The sequence below is a fragment of the Bactrocera tryoni genome, chromosome 4, assembly GCF_016617805.1.
Source record: "Bactrocera tryoni isolate S06 chromosome 4, CSIRO_BtryS06_freeze2, whole genome shotgun sequence".
In the NCBI taxonomy this organism is placed as follows: Eukaryota; Metazoa; Arthropoda; class Insecta; order Diptera; family Tephritidae; genus Bactrocera; species Bactrocera tryoni.
In genome coordinates this window covers 5,369,879-5,390,146 of record NC_052502.1, presented here as the reverse complement: position 1 = coordinate 5,390,146, position 20,268 = coordinate 5,369,879, and the positions used below count along the sequence as shown (strand labels likewise).

At 40.6% G+C, this 20,268-nt stretch overlaps 3 protein-coding genes across 3 annotated transcripts; 2 read left to right on the top strand and 1 right to left on the bottom strand.

Annotated features, from left to right (window-relative positions):
* The first annotated feature begins 175 nt into the window (after positions 1-175).
* LOC120776028 lies at positions 176-2,313 on the top strand. The gene is made up of 4 exons (XM_040106472.1): positions 176-659; positions 796-964; positions 1,360-1,677; positions 1,769-2,313. The coding sequence occupies exons 1-4, from the start codon at positions 289-291 to the stop codon at positions 2,180-2,182; spliced, it is 1,272 nt and encodes a 423-aa protein (XP_039962406.1). The 5' UTR covers positions 176-288; the 3' UTR covers positions 2,183-2,313.
* Positions 2,314-3,856: 1,543 nt separating this feature from the next.
* Positions 3,857-5,499, top strand: LOC120774551. The gene is made up of 4 exons (XM_040104281.1): positions 3,857-4,254; positions 4,316-4,484; positions 4,547-4,864; positions 4,930-5,499. The coding sequence occupies exons 1-4, from the start codon at positions 3,896-3,898 to the stop codon at positions 5,341-5,343; spliced, it is 1,260 nt and encodes a 419-aa protein (XP_039960215.1). The 5' UTR covers positions 3,857-3,895; the 3' UTR covers positions 5,344-5,499.
* Positions 5,500-10,049: 4,550 nt separating this feature from the next.
* On the bottom strand, positions 10,050-19,774 carry LOC120774121 (serine/threonine-protein kinase ATR). The gene is made up of 6 exons (XM_040103491.1): positions 19,464-19,774; positions 16,878-19,407; positions 16,517-16,810; positions 11,137-15,327; positions 10,344-11,072; positions 10,050-10,280 (listed from the first exon to the last, which is right to left on the bottom strand). The coding sequence occupies exons 1-6, from the start codon at positions 19,712-19,714 to the stop codon at positions 10,155-10,157; spliced, it is 8,121 nt and encodes a 2,706-aa protein (XP_039959425.1). The 5' UTR covers positions 19,715-19,774; the 3' UTR covers positions 10,050-10,154.
* Positions 19,775-20,268: the final 494 nt, after the last annotated feature.

The following is a 20,268-nucleotide window of genomic DNA, read 5'->3' as shown; positions in this document are numbered from 1 at the left end:
TACTTCATGAGCGATTGAGCGTTCGACAAATCGCTCATGAAGTAGCACTCACACTCGTTAGATGAGAAATAAGAAAGTTTTTCTATTCAACAATGGGGCAAGGAATGTTACCGCTGAATATTAAGTGTGAATTTGCTCGTCTATTAAAGCGCCGCATTTGGCCAAGAACATGTTAGTTTAGCGAGTGGCACAAAACGTTCCGGTGTGAGTTGTTCGGAGCTAAAAGCTGTTGTAGATAGAAAAATAAAACAAAAAGGCTTATTTTCGAAAAATAAGCAAATTATAAAAATGCTTATAAAAAATCCGAATAATATTTTTGTGCCGGATTATTTGGATGAGAACTTTTTCGTGGCCGCACTCGAAGAGGGTTTGCGTGAAATCCAGCTAACGGTAAATGAAATAACTTTCGAATGGGGCAGCAACCCCGGTGATAATTACTGCTCACGCATCTATCGCGTCTCAGTCGCCTATGAGCGTCTAGTCGACGATGATGAGCCGCCGGTACAAGAGCAGCGTTCGTTAATCGTCAAAAGTATACCGATTTCGGAGGACACACGTTTCCTTGAAGATGTAGGTGTTTTTGTTAAGGAGAAATTGGCCTACTTGGATGTATTGCCACGTCTACAAATACTTGTAGACGGTCCGAAATTTTCTGCCACGTTAGTATACTCAATGAAAATCCGGAAAATCTAATTTTTTATGAAATAATATTTATTGAATGTTTTTAAATGTGTTGCGGTTTTTTCGGATATTCTAAATTATAATTTGGTGTTCTTTTTTTGGAATTCTGCTTAGCTGCCTTTATGCAGTCAAAGCACCCACTCGCACCATTGTGTTTACTGACTTAAAACCCGAAGGATTTGTGCTTGCCTCGCGACAGGATCAGCTCGATTGGGCACACTGTGAATTGATCTTGCAACAAACAGCGCGCCTACATGCCACGTCAATGATTTTAGCCCAGCGTGTAAGTATATTGAAGAGGCGTAGGTAATCATTTTTTTTTTATATCATTACTGCTTGGTGTATAATGCGAAATAAGCAAAAAACGAGCTTTATAAGAGCTTTATATGAAAATAAATGTGAGACTAGTTTTCCAAGCCAAAATATTTCTCATCACGGCTTAAAGTTTTAAGTATTGATATCAACTACACTTTATAATGTTTGCTTTCGCTTCGGATACTAGCAAAGTTTTCTGGCTACCTTTTAAAAACTAATGAATGGCAAAAGGTGGAGGTGGTTACATAATTTGTTTAGTCATAATATAATATACATCTTATTCAACTATATTTAGCTCACATTTAGATCTTGCAATAGAATTTTTTTTCTACATATATATATATATATACATATTATCTATAGGATCCCGATATCACCAAGCGCATGGTCGACGGTATGCTGTGCAAGAAGACTGTATTAAAAAGTGATCTTTTCAAAAATATGGCTGGCAGTAGCTTGAAGCACCTGGCCTACAATGCAGAAAAATGGCCCGGATTTGAAAAGATCGCACAAAAATTGCACTATTTTCACGATAATTTCAAGCCCATATGTGCACACTTAGCCGATCGTCGCGAGGGCGATCGTATCATTGTGATGAATCATGGTGATCTCTGGACAACAAATTTCATGTACGCCTATGATGATCCCAAACAACCCGCGAAGCCAACGCGCGCTATTTTTGTAAGTTTTACTGAAACCCGCAACTTTTTCTTCTGGAAATAAAAATAATTAATAATGAAAATAAAGTCATTCATGTTTTATGAACTTTCAGGTGGACTTCCAACTTAATTTCTATGGCAGCCCTGCCTGCGATCTCAACTTCTTTTTCAGCACTAGCGTGCGTCTGAATTTGCTAAAGGATCGACGAGACGATCTCATTAATGTGTATTACAAAACATTCAAGGAGACCTTGGAGTTCCTTCATTACGAAAATATACCGACTTTAGAAGATCTAAAATATGAATTGCGCGCTCGTGAACTTTACGGGTTTTTCGGTTTGTTCGGTTTTCTGCCCATAATTACTATGCCAAAAGAGCTATCAGAAGATAGCAGTTTTGAAAGTTTCTTTGATAATGAATCTGTCCGTCTAAAGTACAAAAAAGTATTTGCACAAGAACATTTGCAAGCGCAGCTAAAGTATGGACTAAAGCGCTTAGAGGATATGGGTGTGTTCGACGAGTTTTAGTTTCTCTTTAAAATTTAGTAGAACAACATTCTAGATGCTGTGAGCATATACATACATAACTATGTAGATATTAATATAGATCCCAAATAAAAATATTATGCTATGTCTATGTCTAAAAATAATTTCATCTAAAATATGTACATACATGCATATGTATTGCGTGTAAGCAAATAGTATAAATAAACGAAAAATTGTCTACAGTTAATAATTTTCTAAAGTATTTCTTAATGGATTTATCCTAGAACACATTTGGTAATATTTTCAGTTTTATTTTTTTATAAAATTTCAAAATAAGTTGAAATTTCTAGAAACCGTTTCGAAATATTCAAAGTAGTTTTGTAGTGACGACCTTCCAATGTATTTTAAGGGGTTACATGGGTTTACGGGTTTCAAAAAATCGATATTTTTATTGTCTTATTAAATTGTACAACACCTCTCGAATATTGTCCTAAATTTTCAAGTTGATCCGAGTAATAGTTTCGGAGCTACAGCCTTGAGACCTTATGCACTTGTGTCCCACTTTTATTGTCACTCGAAGCTGTCTTTTTGAAGTCGGTTGGCAAGAACGAGAACTACTTAACCGATCTTTTAAAATTTACTCAGATTTTTGGGATACAATTCATAAAGACTTGGGCGAACGATTTTCTTTTCAATTATAACAGTCTGAAAATAAAATGCAGCGAAATTTTCACTGAAATTTTCATTTTTATGTTAAAATGTCTGCCAAAAATCCAATTTTCGGTTTTTTTCCTTCGGCCAAGTTCTTCTTAAAAGTTTTAACATTAATGTTTTCCCCTTCAGACGATCCTGTAAGGAGTTAACCTGCCAAGACGAGCGTATCTTTTTTCCGAGAGGGTTCGGAAATGGTGTCGCAATGGCCAAGTTTAAAATATTTTTTTTTTTAAATTTTCAGATTTTCTTTGTCATTGGTGTATGTTTGTAACAGTAAAAAAAATTTTAAAAAATATTTATATTTTATATAAGAACAAATTTTTTGAAAAAAGGCTGTTTTTTACTCGAGAAAATCAATGTAACCCCCTAAGAAAGTAAGAAAGAAAGACTTATTTAGATCTCGATATTTATTTGGTAAATTTAGAAAAGTTTCGAAGCAAATTACTATCGAACGCTATGAGATGAATATAGTTGTACGGATCTTCAAAATGTTTTCAATAAAAAAATGCTTAAAGGAATTTAAAACTTTTGCAAATGCGGCAGCACTACCATCGTAAAATTTTTAGATATCGTAAAATTAGTATCCGCCTAAATTCTCGTTTAATGGTATGCAAAGACCAAAGAATAAGTTTTTGACATCTGCAAGTTGCTTGCAATACGACGATGATTAATAAAACAGATTCTTACTATAAAAATAGAATCAAAGCAATTCACAATATATGACTTATGGGCATAATACTCAAGCTGCCCTCGATGATGTATTAACTTTGATTAGAAATGTCAATCAGAGTATGAGTATATGCACTCGAACTCTGCATAATAAACGGATTGTGCCTACCCAAAGCCGGCACGACTCATCAATTGAAACCAATTAAACCGACAAATGGATTGTGCTCTGTCTTGCGGAAAGTACTAGATTTACAGATTTCATAAATCTACAATACAAAAGATTTTATATAAAAATGTAATCCAAACATAGGAAAATTAATAGTTTCGGTTGAAAAGTGTTAGAGTGAGGTTGCTTCGAAAGCACTGGACGGAATGGCGACTTTTGCGATCGGCGAAATACCCAACTACTTCAATATGGAGTTTTTCAAAAGAGCTCTAGAGAATGGTTTGCGAATGGGCGATCTTAAAATATTGGGCATATCCATTGAGAATCTAACAATGGGTGGCGAAAATTACTGCAGTAACATATTTCGGGCGACTATTAAGTATAAAACCAACGAGGATCAGCAAACCGAACAGACGATAATTGTAAAAAATATGCCGAAACAAAAGCAAAGTGTACTTAGTCGTTTGAATATCTATCGTAAGGAGACCATCTTCTATTTGGATATCAAACCTAAAATGGAAGCGCTCATGTGGTACTTGGATAAGCCATGGAGTCTGGCAGCTAGGTTGTATTAATAGTTTCTAGGGGGGGTAAAGGATAAACTGATATTTCTTCCCTGCTTTTAGGCACTTTCACTCAACCACCGAACCGGAGCAGAATATTATGTTCGAGGATCTGAGTATGCTGGGCTTTATGTTGGAGAGTCGACAAGTGGGACTTGATTTGGCGCATGCGCAAATTGTTATGCAAAAGTTGGGTGAATACCATGCACTTACTATGTTGATGGCAGATAGGGTAAATATCAAGGAAAACTATATAAATAAAATTCTAAAATAATATTTGCATAACCACTTTAGTCACCTGCAATTATTATCGATCATTTTGCCTTCGGACTTTTGAATAAAGACTCAATCAAGAAGGAAGCTTTTAAAGCTTTATTTGGTGCACAGCTGTTAAAGCTCGCTACACTTGTTGCCGAATACCCCACAATGGAGCCAATATCAAAGAAATTATTAAAATATTACGATCACTTCACGGAACGCGTGCTCGAGTCCGTCTATCCGTTGCGTGGTAATGTTAATGTATTAAATCATGGCGACTTGTGGGTAAATAATATGTTCTTCAAATACGACTGTAACCCAACAAAATTTAAAGCGCCGAGCGAAGTTAGATTTGTAAGTTTTACCTACCTTTAGTACCTTTAAAGTAGTTCTCAAATTGTAAACGCTCCAAATTGCAGATCGATTTTCAGTTGTGTTATTACGGCAGTATTGGATTCGATATCAATTATTTTTTGAATACCAGCATTCAGCTAGATGTGTTGAAAAATCATCGTGGATCCTTGATTGAAACATATTATGACGGTTTAGTGCGGACCCTCAAAGCTTTACCGTACAATAATCCAATACCCAAATTTACCGATATTTTAGAGGAGATTGCTCAGCGTGAAAGTTTCGGCTTCTTCGTTGCATTCGGATTCTTTCCGTTAATGTCCATGTTCACAATGGACTCGCAGGATAACTCTTTAGAGAAATTCTATGATGAGGAATTCGCTCGTCGCAAAATCGAGCTAATGTTTCAAAGTAATCCACGAACGATGGAGACACTGAAATATTCTCTACAGCGTTTCGATGAATTGAAGGTCTTGGATTGACTCCTTAATAGTAGGTGAATTGTTTCAGCTATTATACATGTATTTTTTTTTATAATTAAAGGCAGACTTGGCTTGCTTTTTATTCTACAATATCTTAATAATCTTTTCATACCGACATCAGATTTAGGTGTAACAGTATATTTGTTTCTGTACTCTCCTCTTTAGTACTGGGTTCATCCAGAAAGTAATAAGACTGAGTCGATTTAAAAAAATTATTGAACCAATCGTTTCAATTCTTTAAAAACTTTCATAATACACTCCTTCTGCGTCCATGCACCGCTGTCAAGCATTGAAGGCGTCACGGAAGGCATTCTCCGGAATAACTTTGGGAACCGAAGTGCATGCTACTTGGATCCTCTTTCATCGGCCTTTTCAGGCAAGGAAACAAAAAAAGTCCGAGGGCCACATCTGGGCTGTAGGCCGGCTGGTTAGGTAGCTGTTCACAAGGAAGGTGTTGTGAGCCGTTGTGTCGTGGTGCAACTTCCAATCGGCTGCGATGTCTTGTTGGACCCGATTGACCCTTCGTTTGAGTCTCTTGAGGACTTCCACGTAAAAGAGGAACAAATGTATGGTGGACGATGCGTTTCATGTCAAAAAAGACAAGGTGCATCGTTTTCACTTTGGATTTGTTTATTCATCAGCGACGTGTTCCTCCCAAAACACCTGGCGCCACCGAAACACCCTGTAAATTTTTATCGAAATTTGAGGTAGATTCTAGGCAAGGTTTAATAACGGAATACGAAGATAAAGAGATGAAAATTAGTCCGTATTATTTCCTTTATTTGAATCTATATTCAGTTATATTATTTCCTTCGAATTCGCATTTCCGAATTGAAAGGCAATTGATCGGATAACAAGGCCAGCGTGCAGCAGCGGGGTACAACAACCGTTTAAAGTGTCTGCTGTCACTCCCATGCTCTCGCCTGCGGTTACGGCGTTCGTCGCCCATCAGCTAGTCGCCATCAGTAAAAAGGTTACATAGCAGCTGCTGAACTACCGCTTAGAAGGCTAAGCAGCTGACAGACCGCTTCGAGCTCACTTAACACAAACCTTGTTCGGGGCAAACCGATGCGAAACTGTGTAAACAAAGCGAACTGTGTTGCATTTGAGGCTTTGTAGCATGCAACATTAGCATGTTGTTGTTTTATGTGAATGTTGCTACCAAATGTATGGATGTAAACTACCGGCATAGCAGAAGCGATGAGCTCATACAGATTGTGTTGACAAAATTTGAACGTGACCAAACGGTAGCAAAGTAAACTACATACCTGAAACATTGGTGAGCATACATACAGTACAACAACAATGCTCATAGTAGTTCTAGTTGCGAAACACAGTGTTTAAGTTTTCGATCTTTGTGGCAAATATTATTGAAAGCGCGTTGTCGCAGCATTTGTTGACGGCAGTATCGGTCTCCAGGATGGATATCGTCAAAGCCAGATAGTCAGAAATTCTTAAAGCCGTATCTGAGTTTTCGACAACAGAGATCAAAACGCTTAAAGAGACAAACTTTCCTGAAGCCAAGGAGCTTATTAACCCATGTGATTTAACCCGTTTCCCGTGAGTTTCAGACATCTATCAGTAAAACGCAAGAAAACAACGGAGCTGCCCAACGCTCTGCTTTGGGTCCTCTAGTTCCCAACAATTCTCCTGTAACCAAGTGTTCCAAATTCGAAGCTTAGGATCCCCGACGCCATAGTTCTTTAGCTTGAAGTAAACTATTACTAAATTTTAAGGAAGTAAGAATTTGAAATTTGAAAATATTTTACTCCACATCGACTTTTGCTTAGAGTATCCCTCACCCAAAAACCATTGAAAAAAATAAAAAGAAGACAATGCTAAAGTAAAATGATTGGGGATGAGATGAAGTCGGACCCGTTTTGGTGCTATGTGCTCGAAACGAAACTGCAGTATGCATGTACAAACATATTTGAACAGCGCCAGACAACCCTCTCGCTCCGCCAGTACATAACTCCCAGCCATCCAAAGCACAGCACCAGAAAGCCAACCACAACCACAAAGCAACGACCACGGTGAACGCAAATCGAATCGAATTCAAAAGAAATGCTTCATGCCACGTACCAAGCTTGGGCATTTAACTGATTGCGCTGATTGCCGCAGTGCACAACAGAAACAACAACAATAATGAAGAAAAGTGCCAACAACTATGGTAGAGAGCAATAACATTGCCAACAACAATAATAACATCGAATTGAAGATCTATACAGTGATTGCAACAGGAACAACAATTTCACATTCGAAAGTGGCAACAATAGGTGGCAACTGAGGTAACAGCAGTAGCCGACGTCCGCAAACGCTTGCGCCTGTTTAGACGGCATTCGGTCGGGCAAAGTTTTTTGCCAATCTTACCTGGTGCTCTCGTACATTTGTGGAGTCGTTGGTGCATAGTTTTTATGTTGCAACACACGTACCTTTACCACCCTCGCACAATGTAAACATGGCACGATACACGACCGTGCAAACAAAAACAACAATGGCAAACAGTAGCAATACCGCTAGTCAAAACAAAAGCAAACAGTGATGGCCATCGTTTGACACAGTAGCCGAGGAATCCAGCTGAGTCCTTGTCGTCGCGACAAGCCACGCTCTTGCCGAAGTGGCAGTGCTATTCTGGGTCGGATCATAATCGTTGAAAATGTATCCAGCTGCGTCACATACCGATAGAGCAGCTGCGCGTAGCATATGCTCATTTCACTTTGGCATCGATGATAACGTTGAATTAAAAGCGGATTCATCATTTACACCGTTATAGTGGGTTGACAGAGAAATAAGAAAGGTGCGGAATGGTATGCGCAGGCCACCTTATAAACATGCATGCATTTCTTTGCACTAGACATTCCGGAAACTATCGGGTGTTCTCATAAACTTTTTTGACTCAAAAAGGTTGTGTGCCACCGAACAAAGCTCTTGAAATATTGCAATGAAACCTCTATATAGAATAGAGTATTGAGATTTGTGGACAATTCACAAAGGAATTTTGCTTCGCCTAACTTCAGACATTTGTTTAGACAGAAAAGTTCGATGTACGTTTACACAAAAAGTTTTCGACTTGAACCCAAGCAAAATATTGGGAAAGCTTAGTCAAGCAACAGTCGTTTTAGTACTATGTACTGTCACGCAAAGCGAGGAAAGTTGTAGTATATGAATGGGGCTTTAATATTGCCCAGAAACCAAAACTAATACGATTTATAACTTTATTGCAATTGTTATAGTTGCTAAACCGCATAATACTTTCCGGCTCCACACTGTCTAACTTTTCCTAGTTGATAAGATAACCGAAGTATATGGTAATTTGTATATACTACATATATAACCGTTTTTTTTTTTCAATTGCAATTTGTGCCTAAATGTTATCTGGCGAACTAGAGAGACTAGTTTTATGGGCCCTGCGATATCGTTACAAAGTTCGTAATTGCATGCAGAGCTTAATGTTTGTCGGAAGAGTAATAAAATAACAAAAAGCAGCGTCGTCAGCGTAGATTATCACCCATTTCTCGAGTTCTTCAAGTAGGCTTTTAATCCGCAAGATTTAATGCTGTGGGAAAAGTATAGGTACAGTCAAAATACTACATACATATGAGGTACTCGAGGTTCGATTGTACTCCTGCATCCGCCCGCATATACTTCAAGGTTCACCAATTATCGAGAAAGGTGCCTACATTGGGTGCTGGGCTCTTAACAGTTTACTCCTCGGTACTCTACTCCTAATGGACAGATCCAGGAATCTCTCCAACGTTTTCAACAGAAACGAGGATAAGCTAATGGGTCTGAAGTCCTTTTCACCGACGTTAGGTATAAACGCAAACTTAACCAGTTTCCAGGCTTTCCTAAGATGACTGAACGTAACACAATTCGCGAAGACGAATTGACAGTACGCTGCTTTTCTGGAGATATGTATGTGCAGTTATGGCGCAACTTTAATTACTAGAGTAAAATACTAAAGGATGAAGTCATGTGTAAAAGCCATTCACTTGGGAGTGGCCAGAAACGATTCTTTCTCGACTTTCAGTCTTTGACCAAGTAACCTCCTTTGGGACCCGCCACGTAAAAAACGCCATCAATGAAAAACTACCAATAGCCTCGGATGAGATACCGTATCAAACGCATTAAGGATTACGATCTGGGAAGGTGCCTCTGCCCAGCTGTTAGATGTTCTCGCGATAATAAAGACAAACATCAACGCCGTCCAAGAAGTGCGCTGGCCATATAAAGGAGTGCAAATTCGATGTGGGATTCGTGGTGGGAGAGAAACGCCGTCGCCGAGTTATGACGTTCACCCTGATGGTCTAGCCACAATCCGCATCAAAGCGAAGTTTTTCAACATATAGCTGACAGAAGAGAAGGGCGATATGACCAAAGATGCCTTCTATAAACGCTTGGATCGCACCTATGAGAGCTGCCACCATCACGATGTCAAAATCGTTCTTGGCGACTTTAACGCTAGGTTGAGCAAAGAAGATATCTTTGGTACAACGGTCTGGAAATTCAGCCTCCATCGGAAACATCCCCAAATAGATTTGAGTCAGATCGATTTTGCCGGGGCTCGAGGGTTATCTGTAGTACTAAATTCCAGCATAAGAAAATTGATCAAGCTACCTGGCTGTCTTCAGATTGAATAGATATATGTATTTTATTGCTTTATTTGATTCTGTAAGGTTGAAAGAACATAAATAACAAAACCGACATTTTATTAAAAAATCAACATTTTATTACAAAAAATTAAACATCACGCAATCTTAAGAATCCGGCAAACGCGAAGTAAATAAAGTAATATATCTTTTAATACTTTCTTAAATATAAGAACCCCAGCCAATGTACATGGCAGCCAGATTGTCAATACTCGTAGCTTCTGCTACCAAAAAATTCACTTGGCCTTCGGTTGACAGCGGCATGCTGTTTGCTTGCGTTCGCTTCACCTGTAGAAATATTCATTTATTAAAGAATTTCATTACGTGGATCATATAATTGCGATAACTTACATAGCCCTGCAGTCTTTCTTCGATGCGACGCACATCCATCAAAGCCTTGGGATCGGTCAACTCCAGTGAGGGTTTGGTCTTACCGCTAAAGCTACGGTTCAGCGCCACAAGATCATAAACGAACGGTCGCAGAACTGACATTAAAGTTTTCGACTGCTTTTTCAGTACGCGCATGGTTATCTCACAACAACGTCGGTACATGCCTTCAACGCCCAATGGCCCCATGGCATAGACCATGTTGTGGGTGAGGCGGAAGGGCACTAATTCTGGGTAGGCAAAGAGCTCGCCCTGGTTGAAGAGGCAATTGAAATCGACATGCACCGCATCACCAGTCGTCTCATCGAAGAGCAAGTTTTCACCATGGCGATCACCCAACCCGAGAATATAGCCCACCATAGACATAACGGCAACAGTTTTGACGTAAGCGCAACGTGCTTCATACCAACTATTGGGCGTGCAAAAGCGTCGACGTAACCACTCCTGGAAAACAGGCGGATGGGCGGGCAATAACGTGTCTAGAAACACGCTACGTTTCTTTTCCATTGGATCCGTTCGAGGCAACGCACACTGACGCAGCATACGATCGGGTAATCCCAAGCCACGCATGCGATAAACCGAGTTACAAATGGCGCGGAAGGAGTTCAACTTTGGCAGCCACTCCACCAGACCGCATTCCTCATTAAATGGAATGGCAGCGTAGGTGCGAATACGAAGGCAACGATGACGTGCCTGTTTAGAAAATTTTAATATACAAATTAGGGAGACTTTACGTGCCACAAATACAATTTTATACCTGTGAGTCTTGATGCAGGAACCTTTTAACCAGTCCATTAAATTCCATCAATCGATAGTCTTTTCGTAAATCGTCTTTTGGTTTCACCATCACCTCGTAGCACTTACCGTCGCTGCATTGGATGCTAATCTTTTTCGGCTTCGCAGCTGAACGCAACACTGTGATTTCTTCTTTGATTCCACAAATAAAAATTTGTTGATAGGGAAATGGATTCGCAGGCACTAACGATGGACTTGACGACGTCGACGAAGAGGAAGATGACGATGACGTTCGCTCTAAGTTACCAAACGACAAATTTAAGTCCAGCGACGATGTAGCAGATGTCAGAGGGAATGACGCCTGCATGTACTTCTCGAAAGGCAGCAAAATGTTAGAGAATTTCGGATCTTCAAATAATTTGGGAAGTTGCTTGACAAGCGTGCTCAGTTCATAGGTTCGATCGTGCGCCACATCTTTGTTCGTCAATTCAATTAAACGTTCCGCAAGTATATTGAAATCGTTCAGCTGTTTTTGGAATTGTGGCTTTGCGAGGCGCCCATCGGTAAAAATCAATTTGCAGCGCTTCACACGATTTGTTTGCGACGACTTAAGTATTGGCAGCAACATCCATAAGGATTGCTGTGGAAAATGTTCGAGCAACTTGATCACAATGGTACGGAGGACGGCGAATACATCGTTCGATGGATGGCATATACGACTCAGCAATTGTGAGAAAGCCGTATAGAATATGGCGGTAGGCAGCGCATTGGCACAGTTGTTCATGAGCTCATTCATTTTTTTAGCCACCTCTTGCATGGTGTTTGCCTTGGAAGCGAGTGCCGGATCGCTGGACGAGGCTTCACAAACCGATGCGCAACGCGAAGTGAAGTCCAACCACAGGCTCAGCAGCCGTGGCAGCGATTGATATACGTTCTCGCAGCCGCTCTTTAATGACTTTGCATAGTTTACCATGATATCGAGCAACAGCTTGCGGCCGGTATCACCGTGCTGCTGTTCCGCCGAGAATGATTCATATATTTTCTCCATGTACTGGGCCAACTGCATATAGCATTTTTCCGAATTGTGATTGCCGAGTATGGCTTCACGAAAGTAGCGCAGATTTAGCTCGGCGCAACTGTTCATCGACTCGGCGCTGTACGTGGCTTGTAGGTATTTCGCTTCCGCATAGAGCGCGCGATCACTCGCGTTGAGTGTGCGTACGTTGCGCTCGCACTGCGCTTCCATGCGCTCCAACTGCTCTTCAAGCAACTTGAACGCATGGGCTTGGTCCCCTTTCTGCCACAAAAGTTTAGCCTTCTCGATGAAGAGCGTCTTGGGCGCGTACTCCGCCGCTTTCATAATACATAGTTGCGCTTGCTGCAGACTGCCAGCTTCACGATACATCTGCACACTGCGCAGCCATAGCTTGCCGATTTCACCATCAATGGCGTCAACTACGCTTTGTCGCAACGTCGACCGCTGAGTGTTTTGTAGAGCGGCGCAAAGCAAGCGCTTACTTTCAACGAGTAGATTGCGGCGGAAGCAAAGTATTGGTTCCATGACGCGCACCACTGGCTGCAACACGCACAAGCGCCTGTCCCAGTCGGTGAAGAATTCGCGCACATTCGTAAGACATTGAGTGGCTTTTCCTTCAACTCCATAGCTGGCAATTACCTCGTGCGTGAGTTGCTTATTCTTCTCCATCTCGTTAAGCAAATGTAGTTTCACAACATCTTCATAGGAATATGGATAAGATTTGTGATTGATAACGGAGCAGCTGCGCATGGTCGCCAACACATTGCGACGTATCACATCCAGATGTTGTGTGAAATCGGTCAAAACTGTTGTTTGCTCTTGTGAATGACTGTCGGTGATGGGCTGTCGATAGAGCAGGAACGCTTCGGCGCATTGTATATTCCAATTGGATGTTTTCCGACGCACAACGGAGTCCTCGAGCAGCTCTTGCAATTCATCATAGCGTCCCAGCCGCCATAGCAGCTCCGATTTGCATTCTTTAAAATAATCGTCAGTGTAGTGATCCGTTAGTTTCTGCCATAGCCCATCGGTGATCAACAGCGCCGTTTCGGGTGTGTCCATGCGCAAATAGCAGTTAATCATGCCCTTTATGTGCTCCTGACTGATAGGCTCATCGCTGCACATTAGCTGCTCGTAACAGGTCTGTAACTCTTGTGGCCGATCTACGATGCGATTAACCATTATTTCTTCATCTAAGCTGAGACTTGTCTTTTTCACGTATACGGCGCCTTCGACCGAGTCTGCATCAAGCAACTCGCCATGTATCTCAATCAGGAAGGAAATTTGCTCCTGCAGTCGCTGACATGTGTCCGTCTCTTCAATATAGGCCTCTAGGTACATAAGCGCCCGCGCATACTCATCGGAGTGATAATTGGCCTTGGCAATCAGCAGTTTGTTGAAACGCCGCAGAAAATCACGCACACACTTATAGTTTTTATCCTCCTCATTCACCTTAGTGCCAACGCTATTTATTCGTTGCCATTCGCGGATCCAACGTTGTAAGAAGTCGATTTGTTCCGAACACAATTTCGTGCAGGTTCGTCCAATGTGTTGCAACCCATCATATTGCGCCGTCTGACCGTTGCGCGTGCGTTGTGCCGACTCTCCCGTTGTGGTTAAATCGGTGGCATATTTAGCCGATACGAACTCCTTCAGCCCCGATGCCTCGTAAACCGGCTGTTCTACAATGCCTGCACTACTGAAGCTGAAAACCGCCTCAAACTCCTCGTACATCTTTTGCCGCTGACTCTCGGTGCCATCTTGTAGCGCATGCAATAGTACATAAGGGAAAAATGTAATGAGGGTGTTATTATCACGTTTTATACTCGGCTTGTAGGAGTTTAGCAGATGCTTCGTTTCATCTGCTTGCACAAAGTCAATGAGGCGCGCAGCCCAATTGAATGCCCAGTCGGCGTAGCTTCGGCAATAACTGCTATTGAAAATCGGATGCTCGGCACAACTACTTTCCCGCCGCGAGTTTGTATAACACGAAGTAAGCAGCGGCTCCATCACCTGCCGCATACGCTCTGGCAACGCCTCCCATACATTCAGCTTTTTATTCTCACGCGGCGATACGCCACAAACCGCTAGTGTCTCCTGTATGGCGAGAGAGAAATTATCAACATACTTTGTGTCCTTTTGAAACTGATAAGCGCGACAAAGCTCACTCAGCGCCATTATGGCAAACCCATCGGTGTGCACACTAAGCGGCAGATCATCACGCTGCTCAAACGTGTGGTTGGTTGTTATGTAACTGGGATCAATGGCACCCAACTCGCCCAAACACTTCGCCGATGACAGCTGCAAATTTATGTCCTCGTGCTTGCAACCAGCCACCAAGGTATCTACGAGATTCTCAATTAACGGATCGACAAGCATTTCGCTCAGTACCAGATGATTGATGTCAACACGATTAGCCGCCACGAAATTGCACAAATACGTAAGACCGTAAATGCGCACTTGTGAATTCTCATTGGTAATTTGCCGATAAAGAAATGCGATCTTCTCCAGCAACGTGGAGCGTTCGCTTTTCAGTATCTCTGTTTGACGTGCGACGCACTGAGTTATGGTTGGTGCGATACCCCTTAGTTGCTCGACAAAATACAAGTCGGGAATGTAAGCGCCGAGCAAGCTGTCATTCTTCAGTATCACAAACTCATAAATGGCGTTCACCTCAGATTCGCTGTGCGCCAATAACGGTTGTAGCGAAGCCACGATGCGACTCAGTGACGGCCCCAACTCTTCAATGTTCACAATGTTTAGGAAAATATTCCAAACCTTTAAGCAAATGGACTGCAGGTGACGATCCTGCAGCGACAGCACAAAGCTCAACATGGCGATAATTTTAAAACGGAATTGTGTTACGTGCTTGGCGCCCACAAAACGCAATATCTGTCCGAGACTGTAGAGCGCCTCCTCCTTAAGTGGTTTCTCGAAAGTGGGTTCGGCAAGGCAGGTCTCAAAGTAGGTGATCACGCCAAGAAAACGGTCGGCTATGAATTTTGCAAAATCCCCAGTGTTGGCACTTTGAGTTTTGGCTATTCTCGAAGACTTGCTACTTGAAGCTGTTACACCTGAGCTACCATTGCCAGTGTCGCTGAAGAGCAGGCACTGAAACGCCTTCATGACAAACTGCGGATTGCGGTTGAAGTAGATCAGAAACTCGGACACCGTTTGCTGCATGAGATATAAAATTATTAGTTCTAAAAAATCCAACGGATGCTTAAATTGCTATTTAATCAGAATAATTTATCAACATTAAGATTAAAAAGTGAGGGTGGGCTATGTCGGGGTGTAACCAAAGATTTCATACTTTTGCAACTTGCCAGGATCAAAGCCAGGGAAATACTTTTAGGTACAAAAGGTATGTTAGTAATATGGGGCCTATGGCAAGTTTTCACCCGCTTTTATCCATTTTAGGTACAAAGTTAAACCGTTAAACGCTCTCTTAATTTTACTCACATATTTGCCTACATTTCTTATATATAAAAATGAAACGCTATTTCGTTATTTGCCGACATAACGTCCGAACCACAGCGCGGAAAGAAGTGAAAATTTGCACAGGTATAATTTGATTAAGGCTTGTTTTCGCACTGTAACATAGGAATATCAAGATGTGGTTGTTGTAGCGGTAGAGTTTTGCCGAGTTAACAGTCCTTGGCAGGATAAAAGTCCGGGTGCGTTCCGGTTACGTAGACCCGACTGTCGTGGGAACGGAATATCAAGATAATATCATATACTAAATTTGGTCGAGATCGGGAAAGTAGATCCTGAAGTATGGATATTTACAAAAATGTGGACGGCGTCACGCCTATTGTATCATCCCAGGTGTAGAATTTAAAGTCTGATGTATTTATTTATTAATTTATCGACCTTTTTGTAGTTTTTAACAGAACCTTTACATGGGGAATGAGCATACATAGCTACATCGGATTCGTATTCAGCAGGGGACGAAAAATGGCAAGTCGAACAAACAACTAGCTTCATTAAATAGAGAGAGCCAAGCTAGCTGTTATTCTATTGAGGTTTCTACATAATCTCTTAAATTGAATGTAACTAGACATAATCGAGGTTGCTTTCTCAATTAAAATAAAAAAATGCAATTAGGAAACGATTAAGGATTCCCCAAATGGTTTTAAGTTTTGATAAACTGTTATTACATTTCTGAATAGAATGTGTCAAGGAGTTCCTATCTCACTCTAATTATGCTTTGTTAAATACAATCTACGAAAATAATACATCGGAGTATAGAAATTACTTTTTATCTGCATCTTTTGGTTTTTATTCTACCAAAGGACTTGTTGAGTGTTGCAAAATTGTTAAATAATATATGATAATAGTTTTGAGAGCTTCCTTGTTTACATACCTTCACATCTGTATTCATTAATTTCTTCAAACTGAAATCAGTGCATCGCACAATCAATTCAATACATTTGTTTCCCACTTCCGCCTCTTCAGTTAGGTAGATATGTGTGTATATGCGAAGAAATGAGGCGACGAAGATCGAAGAGATCGGCTTTCGTGTCACTTTCGATATGCAAACAATGAGTCCTTTGCACAGGGGCTCTTTTACACAATATGGCAAAATCATTGTCGTCAAGAGGCGATAATAACGGCAGATAAACTCTTGCACGCAGGAAAAACCTAGCATTTTAGTAAACTGTAAGAAACAGGATATAGATAATTCACAAATTTTATAAACTCTCAGGTAGTTATAACTGACTTACAGCTTTGAGTGAGCGTGTCAGCCGCACACCGTTTTTCAGGAATATCAACACTGCCAACTGCACCACCAAAGTTAGCGCGTCACGTTTGTACCAATTCCATAGTCTTACTGGTTGCAAGCCATGTTTAGCACACATTTCGGTTGCGCACAGCACTGCCTCCTGCACGACTTCCGATTGTGGATGCAGGAGATAAAAGAAAGTAAGTTTGAATAAATGAAAAAGCCATATTTCACTTAGGTTACTGTGCGCACAGCAGGTAATGAGTTCCAGCAACTTTAGCTGAGTCTGGCGCTGTGATGCGGGCGACGACAAAAAAGCTGAAGAGCTCGTGGACGACGCCGATGATAGTGTGGATGGTGTTTGTAGCGACTTCACTATTTGCTGCAGTAGAAATTTTGCGAATTTCATGACAAGTTGTTCATCTCCAGCAGCAAGCAATTTTGGCACGAGCGTGTGTAATATCTCAAGATTCAGTTTAGAGATATTCTGTGCTCTCTGCAACACACTGAACAAATCGTCGGCGCTAATGCGTGAGAATTCCAGGTGACGGCCAATCGGTGTATTTTCAGCGTCCTTTTGTGTGAGCAAAGATTCACATAGTTTGCGACGGACTGCCGCCGGCAGTAAAGGCAACGGTTTTCGCCCTTTCGCAAGAGATTTATTTTGACTTTTGCACTCAAGTAAGATGACTTTTTTAGAACGTATGTATGCCTCTACATCTGCTGCAGTTGAGCATACGTTTTCATTACAAAGTTGGCAAACAATGATATATTCATGGAATGCTACATCAGATGTGGTGGAAGGTGATAATCTTAGAAATATGTGACACGTGGAAGCACCGGCCCCGGGACAATAGGCACTTCGCAGCATTTCCATGGACATGGATGGCATATCTGCCACAGCAACGACAAAATCACGCAATACGCGATCCAAAGTTAACCAGCCGCAAGCAATCAATGTGTGGAAGTGTTCGCAAAAGGCTCTACGAAACTTCGTCAATAATTCAACAGACTCCAATTTCGGATTCACATCAAAGATCCTACTCATTAAGCCATCATAAAGCTTACGTAAATAGGAAGTTACCTCATCCGGTCCATTAATGTTTAAACTGGCAAGCAAGCGAAATGACTCAAATGCAGCAGCCTGTAAGTTTTGAGAAGGATAGCGTTCCTGCGTGGCTGCTTCCAAAGGATTGCTCATGCGTTGTAGCAAAATAATCTGCGTTTTGGTGTTCATTGCGCCGCGTAAAGTAATACTGTTCATAAACAATGCGCAAACATCAAGGTGTAACGTTAAAAGCTCCAAATCTTTAAAATCCACTAAAACTGAATTTCCATTGTACTGGGAGATAACTTGATCCAACTGTGATACATATTCGCAATCCACTAACAATGAAAATAAGTTAATACTATTGTAGTAATTTTCTTGTACCACTTCCTCGACCGTAATTTTACGTAAAGCGTTTAACTGCTGACGTCGACAAAGCCGATGCTCTGCATATATTAGTGCTTGCAACAATTGCTTCAAACGCTTTAAGGGATCTATTCTAATTTTGGGCAAACAAAATGTATCGAAAATTTTCTCTTTGAAGTACTTCAAAGTACGCAGCCGCTTTTCGCTTTGGTTGTCTACACGCGCAATTATAACCGATAATAAGAGCAGAACGAATTCATTTTTCTCCGATAATATGATAAGTTTTTCAGCATCTTTCACGATTACGTCTTCCTCCCCGTCTTCCAATGACAATTGAATAATAAATTGAACGATCTCACGAATAAGCTCACCCAAATTTTTGCTATCATTCTTATTATTGGCTTTTGGTTCCAATTCGGCGCAATTATATAGAATACTTAAGGCCAACATAGTTAAGGCACGTCGCGTCCACTGTAATTCATTACTGAACCTATTCAGTACTCGCATTATGGCAATGGTCACATCTTTAAATCCATCCAACTCTTCTAGTCGTATGCAACGAGCATGCAGCCAAAGTGGAATTTGACTCCATATTAGAGCTAACCCTTGCATGGTCAGTTGGCCATAATGTTCTAGCAATTCAGTGCATTTACAGGCCAGTTCAAATATCTTTTGACAATAGCGTAGCGCCACTAACTTGGTAGTTAAATCACATTCACGTACGACCTGCAGCACACTTAGAAGCGATTCGGCAAATATTTGAGGAAACAATGGATATCCAATAAGTGCGGCAGTATGGAGCACCTGCAATAGCGAACGCACTCTCTCATCCACTACTTCATAAGAGACACGTATAGGTTTAAATGAAAAGTCTGCATCGATTTCTCGCAAACACAAATCTTCACTAAAAAATGCTGTGATTTCAAGGAATTGTTTGGGCTCAGTCTCAATACCAACTTGATTTATATCTCGTTGCTCATCAAGCAATTGCAGTCCATTTGTTAATTGCCCAATAGCTTTGATGTATGCTGCCACCAAGCGCTCAAATAACAAAGCGCGATTAACCAAACAAGAATGAAGTATCTTTTCCTGTAATTGAATGTTTCGCCCATGCATTCTAAAATGATGTTTTATTTATAAACAATAAAGCAATAAACGCAAAAAAATGCTTACCCCTCTGTACTAAAATTATTTGTATTACATTTAACATTCGAGTCACCTAACCCATTTATAAATTTATTTATAATCCAGAGCACAAAAGTATCTTGAAAGCGGTTATTTAGTTCACGCAAGGAAGGTCGAATAAGAGAAGGCTCCCTGCAAAGTATATCATCGACAAAGGCAAACACATCATTCAAATCTGTACCATCTCTCGAAACCAGATTATAAAGCAATTTCCATATATCTTTTCGCCTCGTTGACATTTCTTAATTCTAAACTTTCGTACAAAAATTAATTAAATAACAAACTTCCTTTAATTTCCACCATAACAAATAAAATTATGACAATTGCGAAATTAAACTGACATTTGCGGCGCCAAAACAACAAACGCGAACAGCTGATTCGAAACGGTTGCCATGTAGTGTTGGAAAACACTTTTATTCTATTAAAAAAACAAACACTTTTAAATTAAAAAAAGTCACATGTCAACGAGCGTAAGCAGAGATCGTAAAAAATAATATTTTCTAATACAAGTAATTATTTACAAATTTAAAACTGTTCCACTTTCCGAAAAGAAACCATAGAATATTTGTCAAAAGTCTAGTTTAGTGACTTTTCCGAAAAATTTCCCAAAGGTCGCCAACGTAAAAAGAAAAAATTATGCGTTATTTATTTCATTCTCATTTTACATTTTTTCCTATAATTTTTAGAGAATTTTTCGAAATATTAGCTAATTTGAATTTTATCAAATCTTTCAACGGATGCTGACAAACAACAGCAGACTTGAAAAGGGCAGATTTATAATATTTTACAATTT

Excerpts from the sequence above, each read along its gene's own strand:
- LOC120776028 (XM_040106472.1), top strand. The coding sequence starts at position 289 with ATGCTTATAAAAAATCCGAATAATATTTTTGTGCCGGATTATTTGGAT. Across the intron at positions 660-795 it reads GGTCCGAAATTTTCTGCCAC|CTGCCTTTATGCAGTCAAAG; the intron begins GTTAGTATACTC and ends AATTCTGCTTAG. Across the intron at positions 965-1,359 it reads CAATGATTTTAGCCCAGCGT|GATCCCGATATCACCAAGCG; the intron begins GTAAGTATATTG and ends TATTATCTATAG.
- LOC120774551 (XM_040104281.1), top strand. The coding sequence starts at position 3,896 with ATGGCGACTTTTGCGATCGGCGAAATACCCAACTACTTCAATATGGAG. Across the intron at positions 4,255-4,315 it reads CCATGGAGTCTGGCAGCTAG|GCACTTTCACTCAACCACCG; the intron begins GTTGTATTAATA and ends CCCTGCTTTTAG. Across the intron at positions 4,485-4,546 it reads CTATGTTGATGGCAGATAGG|TCACCTGCAATTATTATCGA; the intron begins GTAAATATCAAG and ends TAACCACTTTAG.
- LOC120774121 (XM_040103491.1), bottom strand. The coding sequence starts at position 19,714 with ATGTCAACGAGGCGAAAAGATATATGGAAATTGCTTTATAATCTGGTT. Across the intron at positions 15,328-16,516 it reads TAATGAATACAGATGTGAAG|CAAACGGTGTCCGAGTTTCT; the intron begins GTATGTAAACAA and ends TATCTCATGCAG. Across the intron at positions 10,281-10,343 it reads AAGAAAGACTGCAGGGCTAT|GTGAAGCGAACGCAAGCAAA; the intron begins GTAAGTTATCGC and ends ATATTTCTACAG.